The sequence below is a fragment of the Radiomyces spectabilis genome, assembly GCF_025331425.1.
Source record: "Radiomyces spectabilis strain NRRL 2753 chromosome Unknown BYT42scaffold_15, whole genome shotgun sequence".
Classification (NCBI taxonomy): Eukaryota; Fungi; Mucoromycota; class Mucoromycetes; order Mucorales; family Radiomycetaceae; genus Radiomyces; species Radiomyces spectabilis.
The window spans coordinates 298,546-322,515 of record NW_026251940.1 but is presented as its reverse complement, the minus strand read 5'-3'; the positions used below and the strand labels follow the sequence as shown (position 1 = coordinate 322,515).

Genomic DNA, 23,970 nt, shown 5'->3' with positions numbered 1-23,970 from the left:
ATATGAGATAAAAACAAGAAGCGATGGATATTGTCTAGGATGAGAAAACGAGAAAACGGAGTAAAATTTCGATGGGGATGGATCAATGGGTGTAAAAGGAGAATCTTGTTAGTCTGAAAACTTTTTCCAAATCTTGTAGCCTGACAAGAGACCGCTACAGAAACCTGCCCAGACCTGAAGGCTATCGGCATGCGGTGGTTGCCAAATGTCACAACCTAAAATGCATTCAACAAAAATTACATTTAGCGCTTGTGTTTCTTTTATTTTTCTTCTCTGTATCCTGATTCTTACCACAAAAGATGCCGTCCATCAGTAGTTTGGCGGTGGAAACTTGGGCAATGAGGATTTTTTCCTGGTGTTGTTGATTTTTTTCATCGTCGTCGTCGGGCACCGACTGCGCACGAAGACGGGCCACTTTGAGACCACTTTCACGTAGATCGGCGAGAATGCCAATAAACCAGCAGTACATAGATAGAATTTCCACCTTTTTGCCAATCTTGGAATTGACAAGACCCAATTTGTAACAACAGAAAATGTCATCCGAGATCTCATTGGTAATGGTAACGAGTAGCAACGCAAACTGCGCCATGGATTTGGGGCCTGCAGTTAGTTCACGCAGGGGGCCAATAACATGACCCAGTCGCAGGATTTTGCGTGTGGTAGAAAACTGACTGGCCGTAGGAGACCATCGTTTGGCATTGATGAGTCGGTGATGCAAAAGAACCTTCAGCAGATATTGAAGGATTTTGATGCTTTTATCGCGTCCATCAAAATCGGATATGATGGTCTGAATCACTGCTGCATGTGATTTACGCGGTTTGCATGGTGGAGGTGTGTGAGGCGGGGTCGTTTCAGCAGCCAGTGTCATGAAGGATGGCACTTTATGGAGCACGACAGGTGCGGAAGGAGGCGGTGAAGGTGCGGGGGTTGGAAGAGAGTGGATAGCATGATGGTGGAGGAGGCTGGTATCGTTTTTCGACATGGTGAGGTATGCAATGATGCGAATCCAAGGTAATAAAGGAGAAATGAAAAGGAAACAAAGAAAACAAAAGAAAAGATCACAATAAAACCAGATTAAAACAAAATGATAAAATAAGTCGTTTAGGCAAGGCAAGGATTTATTTTTGGATTTGCGTACCGCGGAATCACGCAGACAGGCTGAGTCCGACTTCCGCGGAAGGAAGGAAAAACGTGCTGAGTTTAATCAACCTAATGAAATGGATTACACAATATTTGATTTACATTTGCCATCAACTTGGACCTCCTTCGGTTGTCCTTACCTTGACCGCTGAATAGATTTTCCTCACCACCATATAAGCGCTAAAGAATCCAGCTGTTCCTGTGCATAGACCTAATATTCCGCACGCCAACAACATGTATACAAGATACATCAGAGCCCCAAATACGCCTTGAATCTCGGTATTCAATAAATAGTAAACGATCGCATAACTATGAAAATGATGACATCAATGAATGTCACCTCTCTTTCATATATTTTCATTTTGATGAGAGCTTACCCAAAGACGTAGATGGAGGATCCACTTCCAATGGCAAAGGACATCCACCACCAGTGATAGTCCTGTCGAAAGAAACATCCGATACAGTCAGTCACAATTCATTTCAACCCTTCCAACCCGAGACAATCATACCTCACTACACAACTGGAAAAATACCAGCACCACTGTCACCATCGAGGTGGACAAGGCCATTAAAAGACATGCCAATGCAACGTATCGGGAACTCCAATACAGTTCGCCTTGCCATGCAAATCGGAATATATCATAAAGATCGATAAATGATACCACGAAAGGAACAAGTCCACCTAAAAGTATGCTGCCATTGTGCTATTACTCTCATATTCCCGTATCCATACACGTGTTCCTTTTCTTTACCTTGCTGTATAAGTTTGATACCATCGTTTTCTGGGAATGATACGTGGCATCTGGGTAGGTCTCACTGGATGTTCAATGGGGTCCCGCTGGTTGCCCATGTACGATCCCAAAACGATCCCTGGAAGCAGTACTGCCATCCATAAAACCGCGACCATCATCCACCCGTTGAACGAAATAGCCAAAGATGATTGCTGCGACCACGCCATAAAACTGAGGGCAGAGATGAAAGCCATCGTGCCGCCTGGCACCACCGTGGCAGTCTGTTTAAGGCGAGTAGTTTGTTTCAGCTTGGAACCCAGGGAAACACAACAGGCATCTCCCCCCCCCCCCCCCCCTTACCAGAAATGCATTCAGTAACCATGATTTGCCCCGAAATGTCTTGTATATTCTGGCACTCGAGAAACCACCAATGAAGCTAAAGAAATAATCAGACGAAATTAAGTGATGCAAATCATTTACTGAAATGACGAGATACTAACCCTGTGAGAAGAAAAGTGGTCATGCCACAAGTAAGCAACGAGGATGGCTTGGCAGGATGAACCTGCTGGCATAATAATGCTCCTAAAAGTATCATGTTGAGATCGACCACTGGTTTATTCTTTCTATCCATAATTATTCTTACCGAGAAGAGTAAGCGCAACGACCAAGAACTGCGACCCAATGCCAAGGATAGGAGCCAGCAACCCACCGTAAAGCGGTCGGCGAAACACATCCCGATGAATTAATCGCCAACCAACGACATCCTCATATTCATCAACCAGCTGAAAAAACAAACAAACCGTCCTTTTAAATGATGATGACTCTCAAAACGACTTGCTTCATTGGGTGTTTACCTTTCCGTTAACATCGTCACTGTTGTTGGACGTTGAGTCTCTGCGGCGTGTTTTTAATAAAACCACGGCAAGAATGACCGACAAAACCAGGCTGACGATAACGCCATTGATGGTAGAATAAACATGAGGGTCAGGATTCGGAGGAAGAATATAGGTATCCCAACGGTTACTAGGAACGAGCTGTTTCATCTGAAAAAGAAAAAATCGAGAAATGGATGAATAACCGCCCACTTGAAAGCCGTCTAGGTCTCAACACTTACCTCTGTCCATTTGACAGAGTATGTAAAGGATACCATGGATCGCCTTTCGGTGATTTCTTGCTTCATGTAATCCATGGACGTTCTTTGGCATTGAGTCTCTGCAATACTGACAGAATATGTCTAAATATATCATTTTCGACCGTGGCTATTTGGCGAAATGACTTACGAATCGGGGTAAACTTCAAAGCCCTTGATTTCGATACGTGACGGGTCGCTAGGCTCCGCGACATAAATGATATTGAATGTTACGTGGTTATTGATATAGATCTTGTCATTCTAACCAAGACGGTGAGTGAAAGGCTTGAAAAAAAAATGGGCGGCATTACTTTGATTTGGCCCAAAGGGAAGCCTGCGCGATAAACACGGGTTTTCACATTATTGGTATAGGACGCTGTAGCGCCGGGTAAGTCGTCGAACCACCTACACAATTTCCCCCATCACCAGCGAATATGAGTGGGATAGCAGATTGAATTTAATTTTCTTGGCGCGTTACCATTCCACCTGATAGTCTTTCTTGATCAAGTCCATGGCCTGCATCGAGTCACCTACAGTCCATGGCTTTGCACAAAGAGTTTCGCACTGCTTGTTTTCCAGTACATTCAACTGTCACAAGGAAGCATGAGTACAATGGGCCCACAAAGTAAATCTCGGACACAGAAAAAAGACGATTCACGCGACATGTACCTTGTAATCACTTTCTATCAGACGATCGCCGCGCAGATCCTGGTCAATGACGAGCCAGCTCTTTCTTCGTGGGTGATTTTGCCATGAATGCTCGGTATAGGGCGGGCAGATGAACGAAAGCTCTGTGAAACTGTGAGGACGCTGAGTCTTTGTGGAGAATATCTTGTTGTAAAGGACGGGTATGAAGTCTCCTTTCGAATAACTCTTGGCCAGCGAAAGGTTTACACATAGGAATAAAAGGAGCGACACTAGATATTCTCGCAACATGGCATGGAGACGCCGAGGCGATGAAAGCTACAAAAACAGTTTGTTAACTATCCCTGCAAGATAAGACTGAGCAAAAAATAAAAAGGAAGCACAACACATGCATCGCTGAGTTCTGATTTTGTGAACGCCGCTTGGGAACAAAGCATCCTTGAAAACGGTTGACATGGACAACACCCATACGAACCAAAAAGGTAACAGAATCTTTTTGAGCTACTTTTTTCTACTACTTTATGCAATAATGGATATATATAGGTCGTGCCATGGCAAAGGCTGTCTTCTGTTTGTCGTTTGTTAATTCACACTCCATTCGTGCGTGTAACAACTTTATACAACAGCCTACTGACTTACTACAATAAGCATACAATCTTTGGAATATTGCTCAACTAAACATATAATGCTGCAGTCTGATAATGAGTTGTTTATTTTGGATCTCGGCACAAGATGGATTCCAAATGACTGGGTGTGCCTGAGGCAACGACTGCGAAAGCACAGGCACAAATCGGCCAATGACGGACATTTAATGTGACATGCGCAAGCTTTTTTATAACTTGTGCATTTTTTTTTTTTTTTCACAGGCACCCCCAAAGTCGACCATTACTGGCTACTGGCGATGCTGTTGTTGAAAGGATTAGGCCAAGCATGCTTGCGGCGGCAGTTCTTACGAGCCCATTCGGTAGCAGCATGGCGCCATTTTGTTTCGGTTTCTCCCAACGTCACCGTCAGTGGGACAAAGAAACCGAGTGACACTGACGATTATCTGCGCTTGATCTTTGACGACAAGACGGTTTGGAACCAGCATCGAATTTTATCGCAGAGCCGTCAAGCCCTTGAGGAACAAAACGATCAGCGATCCGTGGGCCTGTTTGAGAATCCCGACCTGATTAATGCAGAAGGATTCCATGCGGCAGCTCAGCGGGCAATTCAGCGTGCTCAATTTATGGTTGAACGAATTGCAAGAGCATCGGAAAACGGGCCTGACGAAATGCGAAAAGTGGTCAAGAATTTGGATCGCTTATCGGATACACTGTGCAGCGTGATTGATATGGCGGAATTTTTGCGAAATGCTCATCCGGACGGCGAGGTCATGGAAGCTGCTAATCAAGCTTATGCCGATCTGTGTTCGTACATGAATACGTTGAATACCGATACTCGGATCCATCGAGTGAGTACTGCGCCAGATGCTGAGGGTTTGTCCAGCGCAACCATGCTAACATAGTTGACCGGGTATGTAGGTACTTGCGCAAGTGCTTGCGGACAAGAGTATCGTGGCTCAGTTTACGGCCGACGAGCATGCCGCAGCGATCGTCTTTATGCGTGACTTTGAGAAATCAGGCATCCATTTGCCGGATGCTCGACGGGCTCAATTTGTGAAATTATCGGATCGAATTATCGAACTGGGACGAGAGTTCATCCAACGAAATCCTCGGGGTATCCATCAACTCAAATTGCAACCGTCGTCGGTGAAAGCACTCGGACCGTCCTTTGCCCGGTCTTTGACAGCGGAAGATGGCTTTGTCTATCTCTCGACCGATTCGGCCGAATGTCAAATGGTACTCAAATATACCGAGAATGACCAAATACGGAAGCAAGTCTATGAAGCCATGAACTCCGCAAACCGTGAAAGTGTCATAATCTTGGAGTTGCTGATGCAGACACGAGCCGAATTGGCTGCCTTGGTTGGACAAGACTCGTTTGCCGAATTGCAACTCCAAGACAAAATGGCGAAAAATCCCAGTAAGTGTTTCGGAGCTTCTGTGATGATGGCGCAGGACAAAGATTTTTTTCTGATGAGTGAATGGTTTAGACAATGTTAACGCTTTCCTAAGAACGCTACTTCAACACCAAGCACCGTCCGCTCAGCATGATATCCACTTGTTACAGCAAACCAAGCAGCAGGCACTTCATCTTTCATCTCCACCCACTGTCAATGCATGGGATCGCGACTACTATATGCATCTTTACAACGTGTCTCATCAATTACCACAACAAGCAAGGTCACTCACACCTTACTTTTCGGTGGGGTCCGTCATTCAGGGCCTGTCGCGTCTCTTTGATCATCTGTACGGTGTTCACTTTGAACCGGCTTACGTGCATCCCGGCGAAGCGTGGCATGAGGATGTACATAAGTTGGATGTCGTTTGCGAAAGAGAAGGCAAAATCGGCATCATCTACTGCGATTTATTCGGACGACCACGAAAGACCACCAATGCTGCTCATTACACGGTTCGCACGTCGCGACGCGTAGACGACGACGATGCTGCCAACGATATTCGGTATGCTTTTCCTGATCAGCCAGAAACCGCAATTGGTTGCCTGGCGCCCCCACCGGAAGCCACCGATACCATTCGAGGGCGCGAAGGCCGGTTTCAACTACCTATTATTGCCTTGACGTGCGATTTCTCCCATGGCACGAGTCACGGCGGGCCCCCTTTATTATCCATGTTTGAAGTAGAGACCTTGTTTCATGAAATGGGCCATGCCATGCATTCCATGCTGGGACGCACCGATTTTCACAATGTGGCAGGCACACGTTGTGCTACGGATTTTGTCGAGTTACCATCGATCTTGATGGAACACTTTGTGTGGCATCCCAAGGTTCTGCCTCTGTTTGCGCGGGATCACCGTACGGGCGAGCATCTGTCTCTGGAAGGCGTGAATGCGTTTTTGGCGCAACGAAAACGGTTCGGCGGTTTGGAAGTCAACAGTCAGATACTGATGGCACTCCTTGACCAAGCTTATCATTCGGCCGATGCCGGTCGCGAGCGATTTTCCAGTGTCAAGGTGTGGCATGACTTGCAAAACGAAGTTGGCATGTTCCCCAGTGTGCCCGGCACAATGTGGCCCGTGCAGTTTGGTCATCTGTTCGGCTACGGAGCAGGCTATTACTCGTACCTGTTTGACCGCACCCTCGCTCGTCGGGTATGGCAGACATGCTTTGAGCAGAATCCACTGGATCGCGAGAAAGGTCAGGCATTCCGAGATAATCTGTTAAAGTGGGGTGGTGCACGCGATCCCTGGCAATGTGTCGCTCACGTACTGGGCGGCGAGGACGGCGATCGAATTATTGCTGGCGACGAAGGGGCGATGCGGGCAGTAGGCGACTGGGGCATCGATGTATAATAACAAAAACGTGCGTGAGCAAGAAATATAGACAATGATGACCAAAAAAACCATCATTTGTATAATGTAACGGATGCTAATTGGTGGTCCGACGATTCGTGCAGATTTCAAAACCTTTTTCCTATGCTACCTCTTGTAATATGTCTTGCATAGTATAATAAACTCTTGGTAACTCTATTGAATAGGCTTAATCCATGGGCGGCAGTATTAATCTTGCGGGAGGAAAGGTTGTAGTTTCTGTAGTGAGGGTCTTTCGGAAGAGGCATTTTTGTCTCAAGGGCGGTGATTGGATTTCTTTGAATGTGCATTTGCTTGATTTCAATTTTTTTGGGTCTCGCTCACTCTGGCCCTTTTTCTTTTTTCTGTAGCATTTTCAAGAACCGTTTTTATCTCTGTTTTACAACCTTTCCTTTATATTGAATACATATCTCTGCCATGGCGAGCTTATTAGAGTCGAGAAGGTGACTGCTTAGGATAGCTAAAGGTCTCCTCTTGGGTTAACAGTGGTTAAAATATCACAATGTAGGCAAGCATGGGATGTCATATTCAATGACGCCAACTTGTCTGCGGCATCGTTGAGACAACGAGGGATAACCGGCAATGTGTGTCAGCAAGGGTTGCGTTCAGTGTGCTGGAAGGTAACGATACAAAAAGTGCAAGCGAAAGCTCATTAGCTTTCTCACGACTTTTTTTTTCCTGGTCGTGGGACGTCCAGATATTTCTCGACTATTTACCCACCTTGGAAGTATCGACGTGGCCAGCCCTGAAAAGCAAAGAGCGTCAACGCTACAGCGATTTGCGGCATCAATATATTGACGAACCGACCAAGAAAATGATGAACGCCGAAGCCGACGGCGATCTCACGGATAATAACCCACTGGCTTTAAACGAAAGTGTAAGTGCATCCATGTCAGTTTGACGATAAGTTTCTTGTCATTCACGACCATTTGATACCAGAACCCATGGCAACAGTACTTTGAAGATTCCGAGATTCGCAAAGTGATTCGACAGGATGTCGAACGAACGTAAGCCAGATTGCTTGTCCCCGAAAAAACCAAGAGTGATGTTATTGGTTGACTCACCGAGTTCCATCAAATGTCGACGATCACCACAGGTTTCCGGATGTTGAATTCTTTCGTGCCGACGATGTGCAGGAACAAATGACGGATATTCTCTTCGTTTATTGCAAAATGAATCAGGATGTGTCTTATCGCCAAGGCATGCATGAGTTATTGGCCCCGTTTTACTGGACCGTCGCCACCGACAGTTTGCGCGGTCTGTCAGAAGAGTCGCCAGTTGTGGGTCCGACAAGGTAAGCTTGCATGTCGCTGTGCATTTCGGCGGAATATGTGGCACCTAACGTGGATCACAGCCCAGCCACCAAACTCATGATGCAAGTTCTTGATGGATCTTATGTGGAACACGATGCCTTCATCCTCTTTGAAAAATTAATGACCTATGCAAAGCCATGGTACGAGTTCAACGACAGTGCCCCTGTATCGCGAAACCAAAACAAGGTGAAAAAAAACTCGTCTGGCTAAGATGGCATTGATACTGAAGCCAACTAAACTATTTCCTTGTCCAGAAAACAAGACCAGTGAGTCTTGGTGACCATATACCCAAGAAAAGTGAGGTAACAGCACGATAAACCCATCATCCGCATTGATGACACCCACTGAATCTTCATCACATTCTTTATATCTCAGACGACACGTATGAATCCCATGGTGTTAGCTTGCCATCGTATACATCACGAATACCTTCGCACCATTGACCCACCTTTGTATAAGCATCTCGAATCTCTAAACATTGAACCGCAGCTCTACGGCATGTAAGTATTTCCTGGGCTTGCAATCTCACTTTTTCCAAAATTGAGCTTATGGAACCTTTTTTATAGCCGATGGCTTCGTCTTTTATTCGGTCGGGAATTCGAATTTAAAAAGTTGCTGACGCTGTGGGATGCCATTTTTGCTCAAGATCCGACCCTTCAGAACGTGGAATACGTATGTTTAGCCATGCTTTTGCGTCTTCGAGATCAGTGTAAGGAAACGAACGATTATGTTTGGTGTAACATGTTACGAGGCACTTACAGGAGTGGTACTAGTGATCAACAAGGATTACTCGGAGTGTTTAACGACACTGATGCGATGTCCCGAGTTGAAAAATCCTCCAACTTTGGTGGAACAAGCCAAGTATTTGCAAGACAATCTTTCGGAAGAGGGCGCCTTGCAGATTCTACGTCAAAATGATATTCGTGCTGGCAAGGAGCCGCGGTCTTCGTTAATGGATGGTGTGGAAGTGGCGACCCCATCCCACTTGGAACCGCGTACAGCATCACCGGGACGACTGCTGCATCGACGCTCTTATAATGCAAACTTGGACGGGTTTGCTAATCTTACTCGAGGAGTCATGAAAAATCCTCAAGTAAGAGACTTGAACAAAGCCATTGCCGGGGTCATGGATACAGTGCAGGTAGCGTTATATTTTCTTGCTCGTTCTGTTTAGACACCAAAACTGAATTGCTTGGGGTTTCTATAGAAAAATGTGAATCTGCTGGGAGATAATGTCCTTGGGCGAGCTTATTCCGATTCTTCTGATACCTTGACGCGTCGTCGATCCACGGTAGGATCGGAATTCCCTTCGGGAGTGGATCGACTCGCTTATCGTCCACCGATCCACATTCGCCGTCCGGCCGATCAAGTCGTGGCGGCTTCCTCTTCTCGAACAGGAACAGAGGATGATGAGTTGGCAAAAGTCAAATCCGTCAACCGACAAATGGGACAAGTCGTAGCTCAATGTGTCGACCTTCTCGAAAAGGAACTGTTTCCTTCCCCCGCCACGTCTTCAAAGGCAAGCGATACTTCCGACCCAGAAGAACAACAAGGTCATTCTGTATCAGAGTCCTCACCGTCACCAGAGGAAACAGAGAAACACGAGGGTCAAGAGAATACAGAGAATGCGCAGACCAAGTCAATCGAAAAATCCGAGGATCATCCTGCTTCTGGGACGAAACCTAATGAAGCTTCTATTATTCTGGCGTTGGCGAATCTGAAGCATGTGCGCGATGTCCTTTTGGGAAAACAAGCCCACTTTGACGCGGACATCATGGGAGTGCCATTAAAGACCCAACCAGCTCAACCGTTGACGGAGTGGGACTTTGTGCATCATAATGAAGTGGAAGGAAAGGAGCCATCTCCACCCCCACCTCCACCAGCAGTTCAATATGAAAAATCGACACCAGTCTCACCCGTTGTTTCCGACAAACCTGAAGTCAAAGCGCCCGTTTCTGTAAAATATATACCCGCCAATCCTACGCCGCCCAAATCTCAAGTTCGTTACAGTATGGATGATTTGTTGTCTGATCCGAAGCTTCAAAGTTCCGGCACCAAGGCGTCACAAAGAGCCAAATTCCACTGGATGCTGGAAGACAACGACGAATCCACGTCGCCCGCATCAAAGGATCGACGTTCGTCATCGTCCACCAACCTGTTCAAGCTCGATACCGAGACGACTCGACCCATTGCTCGCAAACGCAGCAGTTTCATCCACCACCGACCCACAGAAGTCATTAGTCCGAGTGCGTCACCTAATCAGTCGACGATAGATCCCCTGGATGCCAAAAATGTTGATAAACGCAGAGTCTATGAGCATGACATCTTTTAATTATTTTCACAATAAATAATATCGACTTTCAATGTTGTTTCCAACTGCCTTTCAAATCACATTTGCTGCACGAATATCAGCTGCAGTAGTTTCATTCCCGGAGAAACAACAGGTGGGCAGCGCAGGTCAACTGCAATGCAAGAAGCATGCAAGATTCCACCTAAAAAAAAAACGACAGGCACAGACATGTTGACCGAAACATTTAAACTCAGCAGACCGCGGGCAAAAAAGCAACCTTTTTTTAATCCGCGCCTCTGGGGAGAGAATGGCAGGATGGCGAGGACTGCTGTTATTTCCACGGATCGGACGTCGGTTCATTGAATCGTTGTCTTCTGCATACAAACCATTTGATATGTTGCGACGAACTATTACGCAGCGTCTTTTTACTTCGGCCGCCTTTGTTCGACCTCGTGTATCAGTGTCTTTGCCTGCAGCTACACGTGTATCGGCTGTGCGATGTATGTCCAACCAAAACCTCAACAACCCACGTTAAAATGCCATCACGATCGTAACCTCTGTCTGTCTCTCATTTTACAGCGCTTTCCTTTACAACACCACGATGGGACCATGTGGCCGATGCCGAAGAACAGATCCGTATTGGCACAGATCATATGAACAACGGCGCCATTGATATGGTAAGCGTCACTGAACGGATTCAAAGCCCAGATCAGCATAGTAACAGCAGTTTACACAGGCTATGAACAGCTATCATCGCAGTGTGCAGTTGGCTCCAAGTGGTATGTAAGGTGATTTACCGGCGACTCGATTCCATTTACCGATCATATTTTTGAATAGCGGCTGGTTATTTCAATATTGGCGTTTGTTATTTCCAAATGGGAAAGCATCGCGATGCCATTCAAGCGTTTGAGCGATCACTGGAATACAGTCCGAATTCGGCGGATGCACATACCAACATTGCTTCCGCTTATTTGATGTTGAAGGATGTCAAGAGTGCTATGCGACATTTGGAACAGGCATCTAACTTTAATCCTCTGGATGGAGAAGTCCAATTTAATTTGGCCGTCGTCAAGGAAGCCACCGGCGATCTCGAAGGTGCCAAAGCCCGCTTTGAACGGGCCAAGGATCTCGGCATCGATAAAGCACAACAAGCCCTTGATAAACTAGCAAAGAAAATGCAGTAAAAAAATAGAGACATGCCCTGCTTCCTCCTCGATTACGCAAATTGCAGAAGAAAAAAAATGTCACGGACTGATCATTTATCGGAAGGGACGATCCTTCTTATCCATCAATGCCGTCTACGTTTAAAAAAGGAACCCATACCCTCTCACAGTCAAATCTTTTTCTTTTCGAGGACGCGTCGAATTGGACGTGGGTGGATTGGGGGGATGTGTGTAGGCACCATGTAACATGAGAAGTTTTTTAACTGTTTATGAATCGTAACCGGTTTTTGGTCGCCCACTTTGGATATGCACAGCACGAAGCACCCTATTGTCCACAAAACGGTCCTTAGCAACACATGGGAGGATACAGTTATCCAAAAAAATCGTTTTACCTTGCTACATTCTCTAGCGCCTTTCGCCATGTTCGGGTACCCGGACTGGTGACAGCAGAGGCTGGCATCGAACGAAGTAATCTTTGCATGGATACGGTGAGATGGGACGTTTACAGATGAATTAGATGCGCGTACCGAGCACTTACTTTTCAAAGAGAACAATGACATCTCGACTGGTTAATCGCGGGTATTTTCGGTTTCTCACTTGCGGGGTCAGGTAATCCTCCGGGTTATCCGACATGGCAAGGTCGAGTAACTAATTATGCATGATAAGAGTCAGACAGGTTTTCAGGTCCAGGATTGGGGCTTTTTTTTTTTTTTTTTTTTTTTTTTTTTTTTTTTTTGCTGTACCTGTCTCAGTTCGACAAAGGTTTCCATGACGGTAGGATCCCCAAGGTTATGGATAAAGTCTTCGATGAATCGAACATCGGTATCAAAGTTTTTCAGTGCATTCACCGTAACAATGAGATGGTCAGGATCCAACAGCAAATTCTGTATAAGGTTCCATATTGTTAGCCCATCAAAATATTCGCAATCTATTGCCATGTTTACCTTCATGCTCTGACTCAGATGCTCCAAGGCATCAAAGTAAAGGAGACTCTTGATCGATTCTGGCAAGTTTAAAAGAGCCGCATTCGTGACATTAGTCAAAAATGTAACGAGATCCTGCAAGCTTGGACTGGGATGTTTCTGCAACTCTTCCGTCTCCCTGTACATGATAAAAACAGTGAGCGGTTATTCAAAGGAGACGCTATGAGAAAGGCCAACAGATATATACCAATCAAAATCTGAAAGCTCCAAAAACTCATCCAGTTTGGAATTGACGAGCTCGAAAATGCGCTTTTCTGCCTTCTTTCGCGTGTCATTAAAGGTCGAGGTCGCCTTCAAATGGATCCTTCCTGAACGATGGAAGGAGCGGGTTTCCATAAGCAGCATTTCAAAATCAGGGCACGTGGACTCGAAATACTCGATATTGATAATGATTTGAACAATTTGAGACAAATTGGTGGATCGCAGTTTCTTGAGAAGAATGGCATCGACCTTGTTGATCAACAAGCTATCCACAGCCTAGAGCCAATGATTCAATTAAATGATGTACCCTTTTAAAAGTTAACAATCCAAATTCAGACTCACCCTCTTCAAGATATCATCCATCTCCCCATGTGTTTGCGAGAAACCTTCGGCAAACTGGTAGAACTGATGCACAAACGCACTGACGTCGCGACAACAGGTAGGAAAGACTTTGGAGAAAGGGAGTCGGAGAGGAAATCTTTTTGACAAATCATTATGTGTTTTGAATCAGCAACTAGTCAGTCGAGTCGATCCAAACACGCTACTTACCCGTGACGCTTCAAAAATTCACGATCAGGGCGGTACCGGGTATATTGCATGACTTCATTCAGTTCTTCCTCGCTCGATACAGTCATTGGCATACATTCATCATCTTCCACAATCTTATATAAAAACGTCAGCTTTTTCCCAGCGTTACCGTGGTTGGGCATGGAAACTCGAAACTCGAAGCTCACCTTTTCAAAGACTTGACTATATTGATTGATGAGAAGTTCAGAATAACGCTGAAACAAAGCGAGCAGCGTTTCCTGAAGCGGTTTAACAGAATAATCAAAACCCTAGCATGTCTTTTGTGAACGACTGTTTCCGATGGAACCTTCATTATATAGCCAACTTACTTCCAGTGTCTGAATGAACAGTAGCAAGGAAAATTTGATTTTCAGGAACAGTTCTGGATCACTGCATCCTTTCAAACTCTCGGAAACGACCAGGATTACTTTGGAAGTCACCATCTCCCAAAGTCCATCGACCTAATGCACGCGTCAATCTCGCGCGATTCGAACCAAAAATTCAGGACTTGCTTTACCTCGGATTGACTTCGAAAGTCGGACGTGCTGTGAAGAATGATGTGCTCCAATATAAAGAAACCGACAATATCTTGCAGTAACGTTTCAAATGTCGATAAATTACCATCACGCAAGTTGATGGGGGACGACAGTGCCAAGTTGGCTTGCGCCTAAATGGATATGGTTAGTCAAAGCCGGTCTGCGAGTTGATATGGAGAAATTCATGCTATACCCTGCGATCTTCTTCGTAAGAGGATTTGAATTCTTGTCGTTTTCCCAAGGTGTCATATACGTGGATACAACGGAAGAGAGGTTCAAAATCGATATTTACTTCGTCAATGACACTGGCTATTAGTGGAACCACTCGAATTTCAGTCATCCATATTCTGCAAAACCACATGATTCGTTGCATTCTTCCTACTTTCTAAGCCTTCGTTCACCACCATTTCGATGGCTGAATTGACATTATGATGCTGCAAATTCCACAGTTTTGGATTTTCCGCCGTTTTTGCTCGCCAGAGTTCTTGCCTTTCTTGCATACGTTGCATGGCCAAGGTGCCCACCTCTCGCGAAATTTCACGAACTCTGATACAAAACATAACCATCAGTGCCACAGCTCCACACGGGCGACAGATTGAATAAGGACTCACCTTGCAAGCCATTCTTTTAATGCCACTGTGACATTTTCCTTGATCATGTTTTGCATCATGGGCACGCCTTGGACTGGAGAAAACAGCGATGACATGGCGAATTTTAGTGGCATGAAAATCGGTTCAAAAGGGCCTTATGACATTACTTAGATGATTCACAAAGCTGTATTGAGAGATATCGCATAAATTGTTTTGTTCCAATCCTTCCAAAGTCTACAAAAGATCGGTCAGTCACTGCGACTTTGGGTTCCTGCTTTTCGATCGTTTTTTGTACCTTGAGTGCGGAATAGTATTTCTTCTGATCAAGTTGGTAATTCACTTTGTTGGCCAATTCTAATACGGATAAACTGCTTTGTAGCGCTTCGATCGCATCATCAATGTTCTGTTGAACCTTGCGCGCTTCTATCAATTCTTTTCGCTTAAAGAAGGAAGCAGAGCGTGAGTCTGATATGCTTGATTGTTCGCGACTTGTCGTCGTTGGCTTTTCTTTTTTACCTTGTCGACAAGTTTATTTCCTCTGGATTGCAGTGTAGCATTAACATCGGTAAGTTTGCGACGTAGATCCACCGACCCTTGCCGTACTTTGAGGAGTTGATCCACCGCATGCACGAATTCCTTTTTTTATTGCTCGGGTTCAATATTGGAGTTCGAAACACAAGGACGATCAGGGCCAGCGTACCTGATAGTGAGCATTGCACATGCGTTCAATCTCGCCGTCTTTCTTTCGAATAAGCGCATCCAACTGATTGAGAAAGGCACCTTGTTTTCCGGTTTCCGTAATCTGCTTAATGATGGGACCCAGTTGTTCCAGGTTTTCCGCATCATCTAGCGTGGCTGAAAATGTAAGTTCCAGACCACTGGCTAGAACATTGGTATCGCCCAAAGACGGTTTGAGCGAGGCGTCTTCCGGGCGACCGTAATCAGCTGCATTGAACGTCGCTGCCATGATGGTGCCTTTTTTGGCGGCTGTAGGGTGAAGGTAAAAATGCGGTTATTCAACAAAGCATTGACAAATTTCACCGCGTTTCCAGCCAATCACATTAACTCTTTTTTATCTTGCGCGCACGATTCCCCCGGTATGCCCAATTGCTTTTGGGTGAGAAATAATTGCAGACGTATACAATATGTGTCCATGTAATGAGCGTTTTTACTGTGTTCTGTTGGGAACTGACAAGATATCACTATATAGCATAGTTAGCTCCAAGAACCTTGGTACACGTCATTTTGTTATCACCAACATCTTTGAACAATCATATCCTCAGTCAAATATTCTCTTTTTCGAAGAGAGTACCAAACAGGAACAAATAATGACGGAAAAAAGAACATGTTTACCTGTAAAAGCGTCTTTAGAAGACTTATAAATGAATTTCATGCAATTGCTCTGCGAATAAAGAAGCATACAGCGGGGACGGGGATTGAAAAAAAGTCGTGTCCGTCTATTTTTCCCTCTTTTTTTTTTTTTGCACGATTTGTTGGACCAACAAACCAAGCTAAGTGACCATCATGAACACCATGTCATTTGGATCATTTCACGCAAAGCACTTCAATCCAGATGAAGTGCTGCGCTGGAAGAACTTTATTTTTGGAGGGCATGCAATGCCAGTGAATGCCTATCCAACCACAGACGCATACTACAGTTATCCCGCAACGGATGCACAAGGTTACTACGCCGACAGCGATCATGGAATACCGCAGACCCATGCGCCAAATTCAGAATACATAGAGACGTTTGACATACCAAAAGGAGAAGAAGATCAAGTGATTCAGGAAGGAGAGCAAGAGGAAGTTTACGAAGAAGGAGAAGAATACGGAGAAGACGACGAGGAAGAAATGGTCTACCACGGAACGCTGAGTAAAGAAGCAGTTGAGATCTTCCGATTTTCGGAAGCTTATCGCAAAGAACGTAAATTACGCTGTCCAAGAAATGAAAAAGAAAGTGAATCTAAAACATGTTGTCGTAGGCGAGGCTTTGGACAGGGAAAATGAAGTTCAAGAAGAATCTTGTGAAGAGTGGCTCTACAACGAATCCACGGTACCATATCGTAACGGCTTGGAAGCCCCGGCTGCGGCCCTGGTTCTGTCAAAACCCACCTCCTCCAGCTCGTCCGACATATTGATCCAGGAACATTTACTGAACTCGGCTTACTTTGAATCCTGCGTTTCCACGGATGAGGAGCCACCAGTGACCCTGTGGCCCGTTTTACCCCTTCGTCTGTAAAATAAGTTTTCCGTTCTCCGGAATCTTTTGGTAATTCACGATACCATTTTCAATTTGCATTCAAGATTTGTGCATCAAAATTTCACGCAAAAAAACTAAAAACGAAAAGCCAATCCGTACAATAGCTTACAAAGCAACTCGGCGGGTCAAAGCGGACACGCCAATGGCAAAACGAAACAAAAACGAGAAGCAACTCCGACTGCCTCATCTCCCCTTTTCTCTCTGCGCCGATGAACAAAGATCCAGGCGGCTGTATACCCATTGTCTCCCGTCATCCATCGACGCGTTATCACATGAATGAATCGCTTACCAACCCTCACCTCACGTTAGTATACCGGGTTGAAATATTGCAGACAAGACACATTTGGATAGCTATGTGACATCACTATGACGCATGAATAAATTGCATACCATCCAATCCATGGCTACAGTGAACGCACACCGTCGTCTTTGTGAGCCAAGTGATAGCGAAAAAAAGGAAGCAAAAAGAAGATACTACTACAGGTGCGCCAGAGGTAGCATACATAAATGATCCGAGAGAATCAGGCATGATAAAGCATCAGCAATAAAACAATAGTAGAGTATCAAGTTTCAGCTTGCTTGCTGTTGCTAATGCATACAAAAAAGAATTAGGGTTTGACGAGAAGATGTAGGGTGGTGGGACTCCGAAATCCCTGAATTTCGTTATTTTTACTGCTTCGTTGATTCTCGTGACCCGAAAAAAAATCAAGTCAGATTTTTTTCCTCGGTTCCTCTTTTGTCCTTTTTTTCTATCTCTTTACCTTCATTTCGGTGCCATGGCCATGATTGAACAAGGGAACGGTACATTCCCTCCGTGGGATCCGTCAGACGTTCTGGACTGGACGAGTCCAGTGTTTATCGCTCCCACCGTCCTGTTAGCGACCTCGGTTCTTCTTTGCTCAGCTTGCCTACTTCAGACTCGCGATAAACCATGGATGGATATCCATACCCTTCGTGCCAGTGGAAAACTATCCATCTTGTCTGCTTTTTTGATGCCGTTCAGCTTTGTTGTGACAGTCAGCTTCCTGGTAGATGCTGGTATTATCATCGCACGTGTATTCAAGGACGAACAATGGACCTCGACCCTCCTGTCATATTATATTGGCTTATCGTGGCTTGCATGGGCCATCAGTTTCATCTCTTTTACCGATGGTTTGCTCAAACTCGGACATTGGCACTGGGCGCAACCAGTGTTTTGGATGGCAGCGTTTGTGTGTGAGACCGTCGTCGGATTACCATGGCTGGAAAGTTACGTTGGAGACGATTCAGGTAAGCTCGGCATTTGGATGATATCATTGGCGGATCATCGTAGTCTGATAAAGCCGCATGGTTTGCGGTTTCATAACAGCAAAACATACATGGGATGCCATATTGATCAGCATTCTCGCCGGTCGTTACGCGCTGGAGTGTCTGCTTGTGGTCTCGTCCATCATTTACTTGCTCACCCGTTTATGCACCCGTCATTCTGCCACATCCGACGAAAGAACGCCGCTTTTAACCACGGCAACGACGACGACCAATGAAAACGACCTAGCCACAAGCTCCAATACGTCCTCAAAAAAATCCACGTTTGCCGACTATGCCAGCAAAATGAAAAAAATCTTTCCCTACTTGTGGCCACGACATCATCCGCGTCTTCAATTTTTCGTATGTTGCTGCTTTTCGCTCATGGTGTTGGGTCTCGCCATCAATGTGTGGACCCCACTCCAGATCGGTACTGTCGTGGATAAAATTGGCCAAGGTAAGACCCTCTCCGCTGTTGTAAGAAGTAAAATCAATGCATTAACGGCCGGGTTTGTGCGTGGCTAGGTAAATTTGCTTGGGCCGCCGTGTTGGGCTACGTAGGCTTCAAGTTTGTGCAAGGAAGTGTAAGTGATGTCATTGTCTGCGCATTCTTTGGGGTTCTATTGCGCTCTCCTTTCTGATGGTGATTGTTTCTTCTCTAGTCTGGCTTGGTTCAATCCGTACAGAATTGGTTATGGATTCCTATTTCGCAATATATTACCCGTCAAATTTCTCTGGAATTATTTACGCACCTGCACAACCTGTCTCTCGGGTTTCACATCAATCGAAAGACAGGTGAAGTGCTCCGAGTCATGGATCGTGGCACAAGCAGTGTCGTACAACTATTGCAACAGATTCTCTTCCAGATCTTCCCAGCATTGGCCAATGTCGTCCTCGCCGTCTTTGTTTTCGCGGTGCGATTTTCTCCACCCTTTGGCCTGATTGTCTTTGTAACCATGTCACTGTACTTGACTATCACAATCGTGTTGACAGAATGGCGAACAAAGTATAGACGGAAAATGATCGAATTGGACAATTCGACCCGGGCCAAGGCCGTCGACTCATTGTTGAACTTTGAAACCGTCAAATATTATGGAGCGGAAAACTTTGAAATCGATCGTTACAAAGCAGCTATTGCGCAATACCAGGAAGCCGATTGGAAGACATCCAGCTCCTTGAATATTCTTAATCTTGCGCAGAATGCGGTTATTACGGGCGGTTTACTAGCCGGCTGCTTGTTATTTGCTTGGGAAGTTTCGGAAAATCGCTTGACTGCAGGCGACTTTGTAGCATTCAACATGTACATGATGCTGCTCTACACTCCGGTAATTTGGAACGTCAGAATGGGATGATCGATGTTGCGACATCTATTTTAATCTCCATTTCTCTGTTTTTGGTGTGTTTTTATTTCTAGCTACACTGGTTTGGCACGTATTATCGCATGATCCAGTCCAATTTCATTGACATGGAAAAAATGTTTGCCCTCTTTGAAGAACACCAGGTCATCAAAGATGCGCCGGACGCCCAAGACTTGGTTGTAGAGGAAGGTCAAGTTGTCTTTGGTAAGTCGTTTTGATATATATCAGCATCATGATCATATTGGTAACAAAGTCGCTGTGTACGTAGAAAACGTCTGCTTTACCTATGATAAACGTCAAACGGCATTGAACAACATCTCTTTTTCTGTACCCAAAGGAGCTACAGTGGCCTTGGTCGGTCCATCGGGAGCAGGGTAAGTGGGGAATCCTGAACAGTGATAGCGAGCTTTCAAGGCTCACTAATGGTATGCAACTCATAGTAAATCGACCATCATGCGCTTACTGTTCCGATTTTATGATCCGGATTCGGGCCGCATTACGATCGATGGTCAAGATATTCGTCAAATTAAGCAAACGTCTTTGCGAAAGAACATTGGTGTCGTGCCTCAGGATACCGTTCTTTTCAACGATACCATTTATTACAATATCCGATACGGCGACGTGAACGCTTCCAAAGAGGCGGTTGAACACGCTGCTCAAGCGGCTCAGATTCACGACAAAATCTTGACATTCCCTGACGGCTATGATACCATGGTAGGCGAGCGAGGTTTGCGTCTCAGTGGGGGTGAAAAGCAGCGAGTGGCTATCGCTCGTACGATTTTGAAGAATCCGCCTATCATTCTCCTTGACGAAGCCACCAGTGCGCTGGACAGCACGACAGAACGACAGGTGCAACAAGCGTTTTCGGAAATGACAAAGAATCGAACGACTCTCGTGATTGCGCACCGTTTATCGACAATTGTCAATGCGGATCTCATTCTGGTGGTGAAGAATGGCGAGATTGTTGAATCCGGTAGTCACGAGGAACTTTTACGATACGGCGTCGATGGTGTCTACTATGAGATGTGGCAAAAGCAACTCCACAATGACAACGACAGCCAAAGCGATACCCAATACGAAATTGATACGGAAAGTTTCAAGGAAAGAAGCTTTGATAAGATGGTGAATGATATACCCTCTGCCGATAAACAGAGTATCCACATGGAACGCAGTGCTGACAAAACGCCGCATGTACCTGAACCATCAAATCAAACAACCGATGGTCAGACCAAGGCAGCTCATTCAGTACACGATGCGAAATCAGAAGTCGACTCTGTCAAACAAGGCAGCCGTTCTGTATCGGCGAGCACGACTCCCAATGGAGAAGCGACCCATGTGGCGTCCCCCTATACCAATGCAGTGGCTGACAGTGAGAATGAAAGCAGAAATGTCACCTCCGCATCTTGCGATGCCAAAGCGCCGAAAGAATTCTCGTACGCTGCTGTAGCGGACGAATCCAAGGTCATAAGTACAGGTGGCGCATCCGATGAACAAAGCAGCAAGCCAGCGGATATCATCAAATCATCGTTGGTCGCTGACCGAGGATTCTCTTACGCAGAGATAACCGACAGTACAAAGGAAACACATGGCACATCATCTGAGCAAAAGGATGATCTCGTCGACGACGCCACAGATTCTGGCAAGACTGATAAAGCCTTTTCCTATGCTGAGGTAGCCGACGATACCAAGGAGACGACCCAGGGCGTATCGGCAACATCTGGGCAAAATGATCGTGTTGTCAACGCCAAAGCAGCATCCAGAAAGGACGATAAAACCTTTTCTTATGCGGAAGTAGCCGACGATACCAAGGAGACGACCCAGGACTCATCGCCAGCGTCTAAGGAAAAAGATAGTATCGAACGCACAGCATCTAGCAAGACTGACAGGGCCTTTTCCTATGCTGAAGTAGCCAATGAAACCAAGAAGATTACAGGGGACGCATCGGCAGCGCCTGAGGAAAAGGAGAATAATCAATGCACAGCATCTGGCAAGGCTGACAAGGAAAGTTTCTCCTACGCCGACGTAACCAAGGAAACCAAACACACCACAACTACCACTACTACTACCACGACCACCACCACCTACTCATCCTCATCCTCAGCGTCCTCTAACAAAGAGGCTGCTCGGCGAGTCACTCTACCGGAAATGTCGACTCAAGGGCGTGAAAAGTTGACAGTGGACTGCCAGGCTCCAGCCAAGCAAGAGGAAAGCAGCCAGTTGGTGTCCTCACCGACGGAATTAAACCCTGATATCACTTCCATTCCTGCTCCAAGAGATATGGCGGCTCCACAGCCCACTCCTAGCAAAAGTACAAAAACTAAGAGGAAAAAGAAGAAGAGCAGAGGCAACAAAACGACCTTCTAAAACGAATCATGAACGGTTAAAAGAGTCACACTTAGGCGCATCTCAAAAAAAAAAGGTGTTCGAAACTCAGCACCACTTTGCTGTGATTCAAAAAAAGAGTACCATTTGCTTTTCCCAAAAACTGCATTTTTTCAATTCAATAAAGTAACAGAAGAACTCACATTCGCATATACCACTAAATGGCTCCTTATCCGACGGAATGCATTCAAGAACTTAAAGCACACAAAGGACCGGTCAATGAAGTGTGTTACAATAAATCGGGACAGTATTGCGTTTCGGCAGGCCGAGATCGAACCGTGCGATTATGGAATCCACTCAGTGCCATGCTTTTACACACCTACACGGGTCACAGCCGTGACGTGCTTGGGGTGTCTGTGTAAGATTTTACACCAAGAGCTCTATGATGAACAGCTGTCTAACGCTTTGGCATTCCATAAAACAGAGCATCGGATAATGCCAAAATTGCGAGTTGCGGTGCCGATAAAGCAGTGATCTTGTGGGACGTTGGTACAGGTGAAATCTTGAGACGGTACACAGCTCACTGGGAGGTAAGAAAAAACGATACAAAGCACCATGGAGAAACTGAGAGCTAAAACAAACTGGCTACAGCGTGTCAATTCAGTAGACTTTAACGATGATGCTACCGTTCTTGTCAGCGGTAAATTCGCTCGATCTATTTTATGCAATGCTTTCCCGAGACTGACTCTTTTTTTTCAATTTTGTTTTTAGGATCGTTTGATGCCACCATTCGAATATGGGATTGCAAGTAGATAGAGACTTGGTATGGGCGGTCAGCGTGTGTGCGGTACTGATCCATCTGCGTAGATCCAGTAATTTTTCACCGATTCAAGTGATTGAAGATTGTAAAGACAGTATCATGTCCATTCAAGTCAAAGGTCCTGAAATCGTAGCAGGGTAAAAATCAATGAAAAAAAAGAACTGGAAAAAAAATGGCACTTCTTTCCTCCTGACATCAATGTGACGTTTTAGATGTGCCGACGGTCGGTTGCGAGTGTTTGATCTACGTATGGGGCAGTTATCCGAAGACTATATTGGTCGTAAGTTATCTCCACATCAAACGCAATTGTAACAAAAATATGGACGAGGGTGGTTTGATATTCATACGCGTTTCACAGCGGCTATCACCTCTGCGCGATTATCAAATGACGGCAATTGTGTGCTCGTGAGTTCACTGGACAGCACCATACGACTGATGGACAAGGCCAACGGACGGTTACTGAATGAGTAAATTTATCACAAATCACAGCCATCAAGCGCGAACCCGTCTTGCCAACTAAACTGATCCTGATTTTTAGGTTCAAAGGGCATAAACACACGGAATATAAACTGCAGTCGACTATGACAAATACGGATGCTTATGCCATGAGCGGATCTGAAGACGGTAACATCATGGTGTGGGACGTACTAGAAGGTTCAGCAGTCAAGACGTTACAGTTGCACAAAGGCGTTGTATCATCTATTGATTATCATCCGTCCGATGTTGCCATGGTGTCGGCAGGTGCAGACAGTATCATCCGTGTTTGGAGCTAAGAACAACAACCGCTCAAGGCAGGATCTCCCTTTTATGTCAAAGAAAAAAAATATTCTCGGCATCAAAGCAAGTGGCGTGGCCTGTAGACACATCCTTTTTTGGCTTTCTGTCTGGAACAGTGTACAACACGTGGGATTGGGATTTTTTGGTGGAAGGCACGTCGATGCGAGGATAGGCGAAAAAAATAAAAGGTTTCAGGTTGTTGTCAAGGCGAGCTTCAAGTGTGTGTGTGTGTATCAGAAATAAAACATTGTCCTAAGCTCTGATTTTTTTAAAGTTTGAGGTGTTGTTTCCAATCATTGATTCGAAACAATCGCTTGGATCCGTTTATCGCTTCTTTTTATGGACATGGTGTTGCTTTTCAACATGGTTTCTGATACAGTTTTGTGGTCATCTTTTTCGCAACGCTTTTACTTTTTCTCTCTTTCCTCTTTT

The 23,970-nt window shown here is 45.4% G+C and overlaps 8 protein-coding genes across 8 annotated transcripts; 6 read left to right on the top strand and 2 right to left on the bottom strand.

Annotated features, from left to right (window-relative positions):
* Positions 1-1,200: 1,200 nt before the first annotated feature.
* Positions 1,201-3,936, bottom strand: BYT42DRAFT_617984 (uncharacterized protein; the record flags this gene model as incomplete). Its single annotated transcript, XM_051572231.1, has 14 exons — positions 1,201-1,209; positions 1,281-1,449; positions 1,518-1,579; positions 1,650-1,833; positions 1,893-2,152; positions 2,232-2,307; positions 2,372-2,453; positions 2,515-2,653; positions 2,726-2,914; positions 2,986-3,091; positions 3,152-3,261; positions 3,312-3,405; positions 3,479-3,588; positions 3,670-3,936. The coding sequence occupies 14 exons, from the start codon at positions 3,934-3,936 to the stop codon at positions 1,201-1,203; spliced, it is 1,857 nt and encodes a 618-aa protein (XP_051419078.1).
* A 574-nt stretch (positions 3,937-4,510) lies between these two features.
* BYT42DRAFT_586716 (uncharacterized protein) lies at positions 4,511-7,407 on the top strand. Its single transcript, XM_051570091.1, has 3 exons — positions 4,511-5,098; positions 5,169-5,670; positions 5,741-7,407. The coding sequence occupies exons 1-3, from the start codon at positions 4,547-4,549 to the stop codon at positions 7,054-7,056; spliced, it is 2,370 nt and encodes a 789-aa protein (XP_051419077.1). The 5' UTR covers positions 4,511-4,546; the 3' UTR covers positions 7,057-7,407.
* Positions 7,408-10,764, top strand: BYT42DRAFT_586714 (rab-GTPase-TBC domain-containing protein). The gene is made up of 11 exons (XM_051570090.1): positions 7,408-7,517; positions 7,583-7,694; positions 7,772-7,951; positions 8,014-8,081; positions 8,171-8,368; positions 8,429-8,573; positions 8,642-8,689; positions 8,763-8,887; positions 8,954-9,096; positions 9,161-9,528; positions 9,595-10,764. The coding sequence occupies exons 1-11, from the start codon at positions 7,492-7,494 to the stop codon at positions 10,717-10,719; spliced, it is 2,538 nt and encodes an 845-aa protein (XP_051419076.1). The 5' UTR covers positions 7,408-7,491; the 3' UTR covers positions 10,720-10,764.
* Positions 10,765-10,984: 220 nt separating this feature from the next.
* Positions 10,985-11,861, top strand: BYT42DRAFT_617981 (uncharacterized protein; the record flags this gene model as incomplete). Its single annotated transcript, XM_051572230.1, has 4 exons — positions 10,985-11,177; positions 11,257-11,354; positions 11,414-11,456; positions 11,515-11,861. The coding sequence occupies 4 exons, from the start codon at positions 10,985-10,987 to the stop codon at positions 11,859-11,861; spliced, it is 681 nt and encodes a 226-aa protein (XP_051419075.1).
* A 1,106-nt stretch (positions 11,862-12,967) lies between these two features.
* On the bottom strand, positions 12,968-15,684 carry BYT42DRAFT_504316 (exocyst complex subunit Sec15-like-domain-containing protein; the record flags this gene model as incomplete). Its single annotated transcript, XM_051564961.1, has 13 exons — positions 12,968-13,300; positions 13,367-13,502; positions 13,574-13,686; positions 13,759-13,860; positions 13,921-14,052; positions 14,109-14,258; positions 14,321-14,418; positions 14,510-14,673; positions 14,739-14,811; positions 14,885-14,951; positions 15,013-15,156; positions 15,234-15,353; positions 15,418-15,684. The coding sequence occupies 13 exons, from the start codon at positions 15,682-15,684 to the stop codon at positions 12,968-12,970; spliced, it is 1,899 nt and encodes a 632-aa protein (XP_051419074.1).
* Positions 15,685-16,203: 519 nt separating this feature from the next.
* Positions 16,204-16,802, top strand: BYT42DRAFT_130810 (uncharacterized protein). The gene is made up of 2 exons (XM_051562191.1): positions 16,204-16,641; positions 16,705-16,802. The coding sequence occupies exons 1-2, from the start codon at positions 16,242-16,244 to the stop codon at positions 16,722-16,724; spliced, it is 420 nt and encodes a 139-aa protein (XP_051419073.1). The 5' UTR covers positions 16,204-16,241; the 3' UTR covers positions 16,725-16,802.
* Positions 16,803-17,669: 867 nt separating this feature from the next.
* Positions 17,670-22,111, top strand: BYT42DRAFT_608254 (uncharacterized protein). The gene is made up of 7 exons (XM_051571196.1): positions 17,670-18,246; positions 18,326-18,718; positions 18,787-18,845; positions 18,924-19,586; positions 19,676-19,823; positions 19,888-19,993; positions 20,060-22,111. Exons 1-7 carry the CDS (start codon positions 17,754-17,756, stop codon positions 21,981-21,983), a joined length of 3,786 nt encoding a protein of 1,261 aa, XP_051419072.1. The 5' UTR covers positions 17,670-17,753; the 3' UTR covers positions 21,984-22,111.
* On the top strand, positions 22,112-23,791 carry BYT42DRAFT_586698 (WD40-repeat-containing domain protein). The gene is made up of 8 exons (XM_051570089.1): positions 22,112-22,359; positions 22,426-22,531; positions 22,593-22,641; positions 22,713-22,749; positions 22,809-22,898; positions 22,974-23,041; positions 23,120-23,228; positions 23,300-23,791. Exons 1-8 carry the CDS (start codon positions 22,163-22,165, stop codon positions 23,532-23,534), a joined length of 891 nt encoding a protein of 296 aa, XP_051419071.1. The 5' UTR covers positions 22,112-22,162; the 3' UTR covers positions 23,535-23,791.
* The last annotated feature ends 179 nt before the right edge of the window (positions 23,792-23,970 follow it).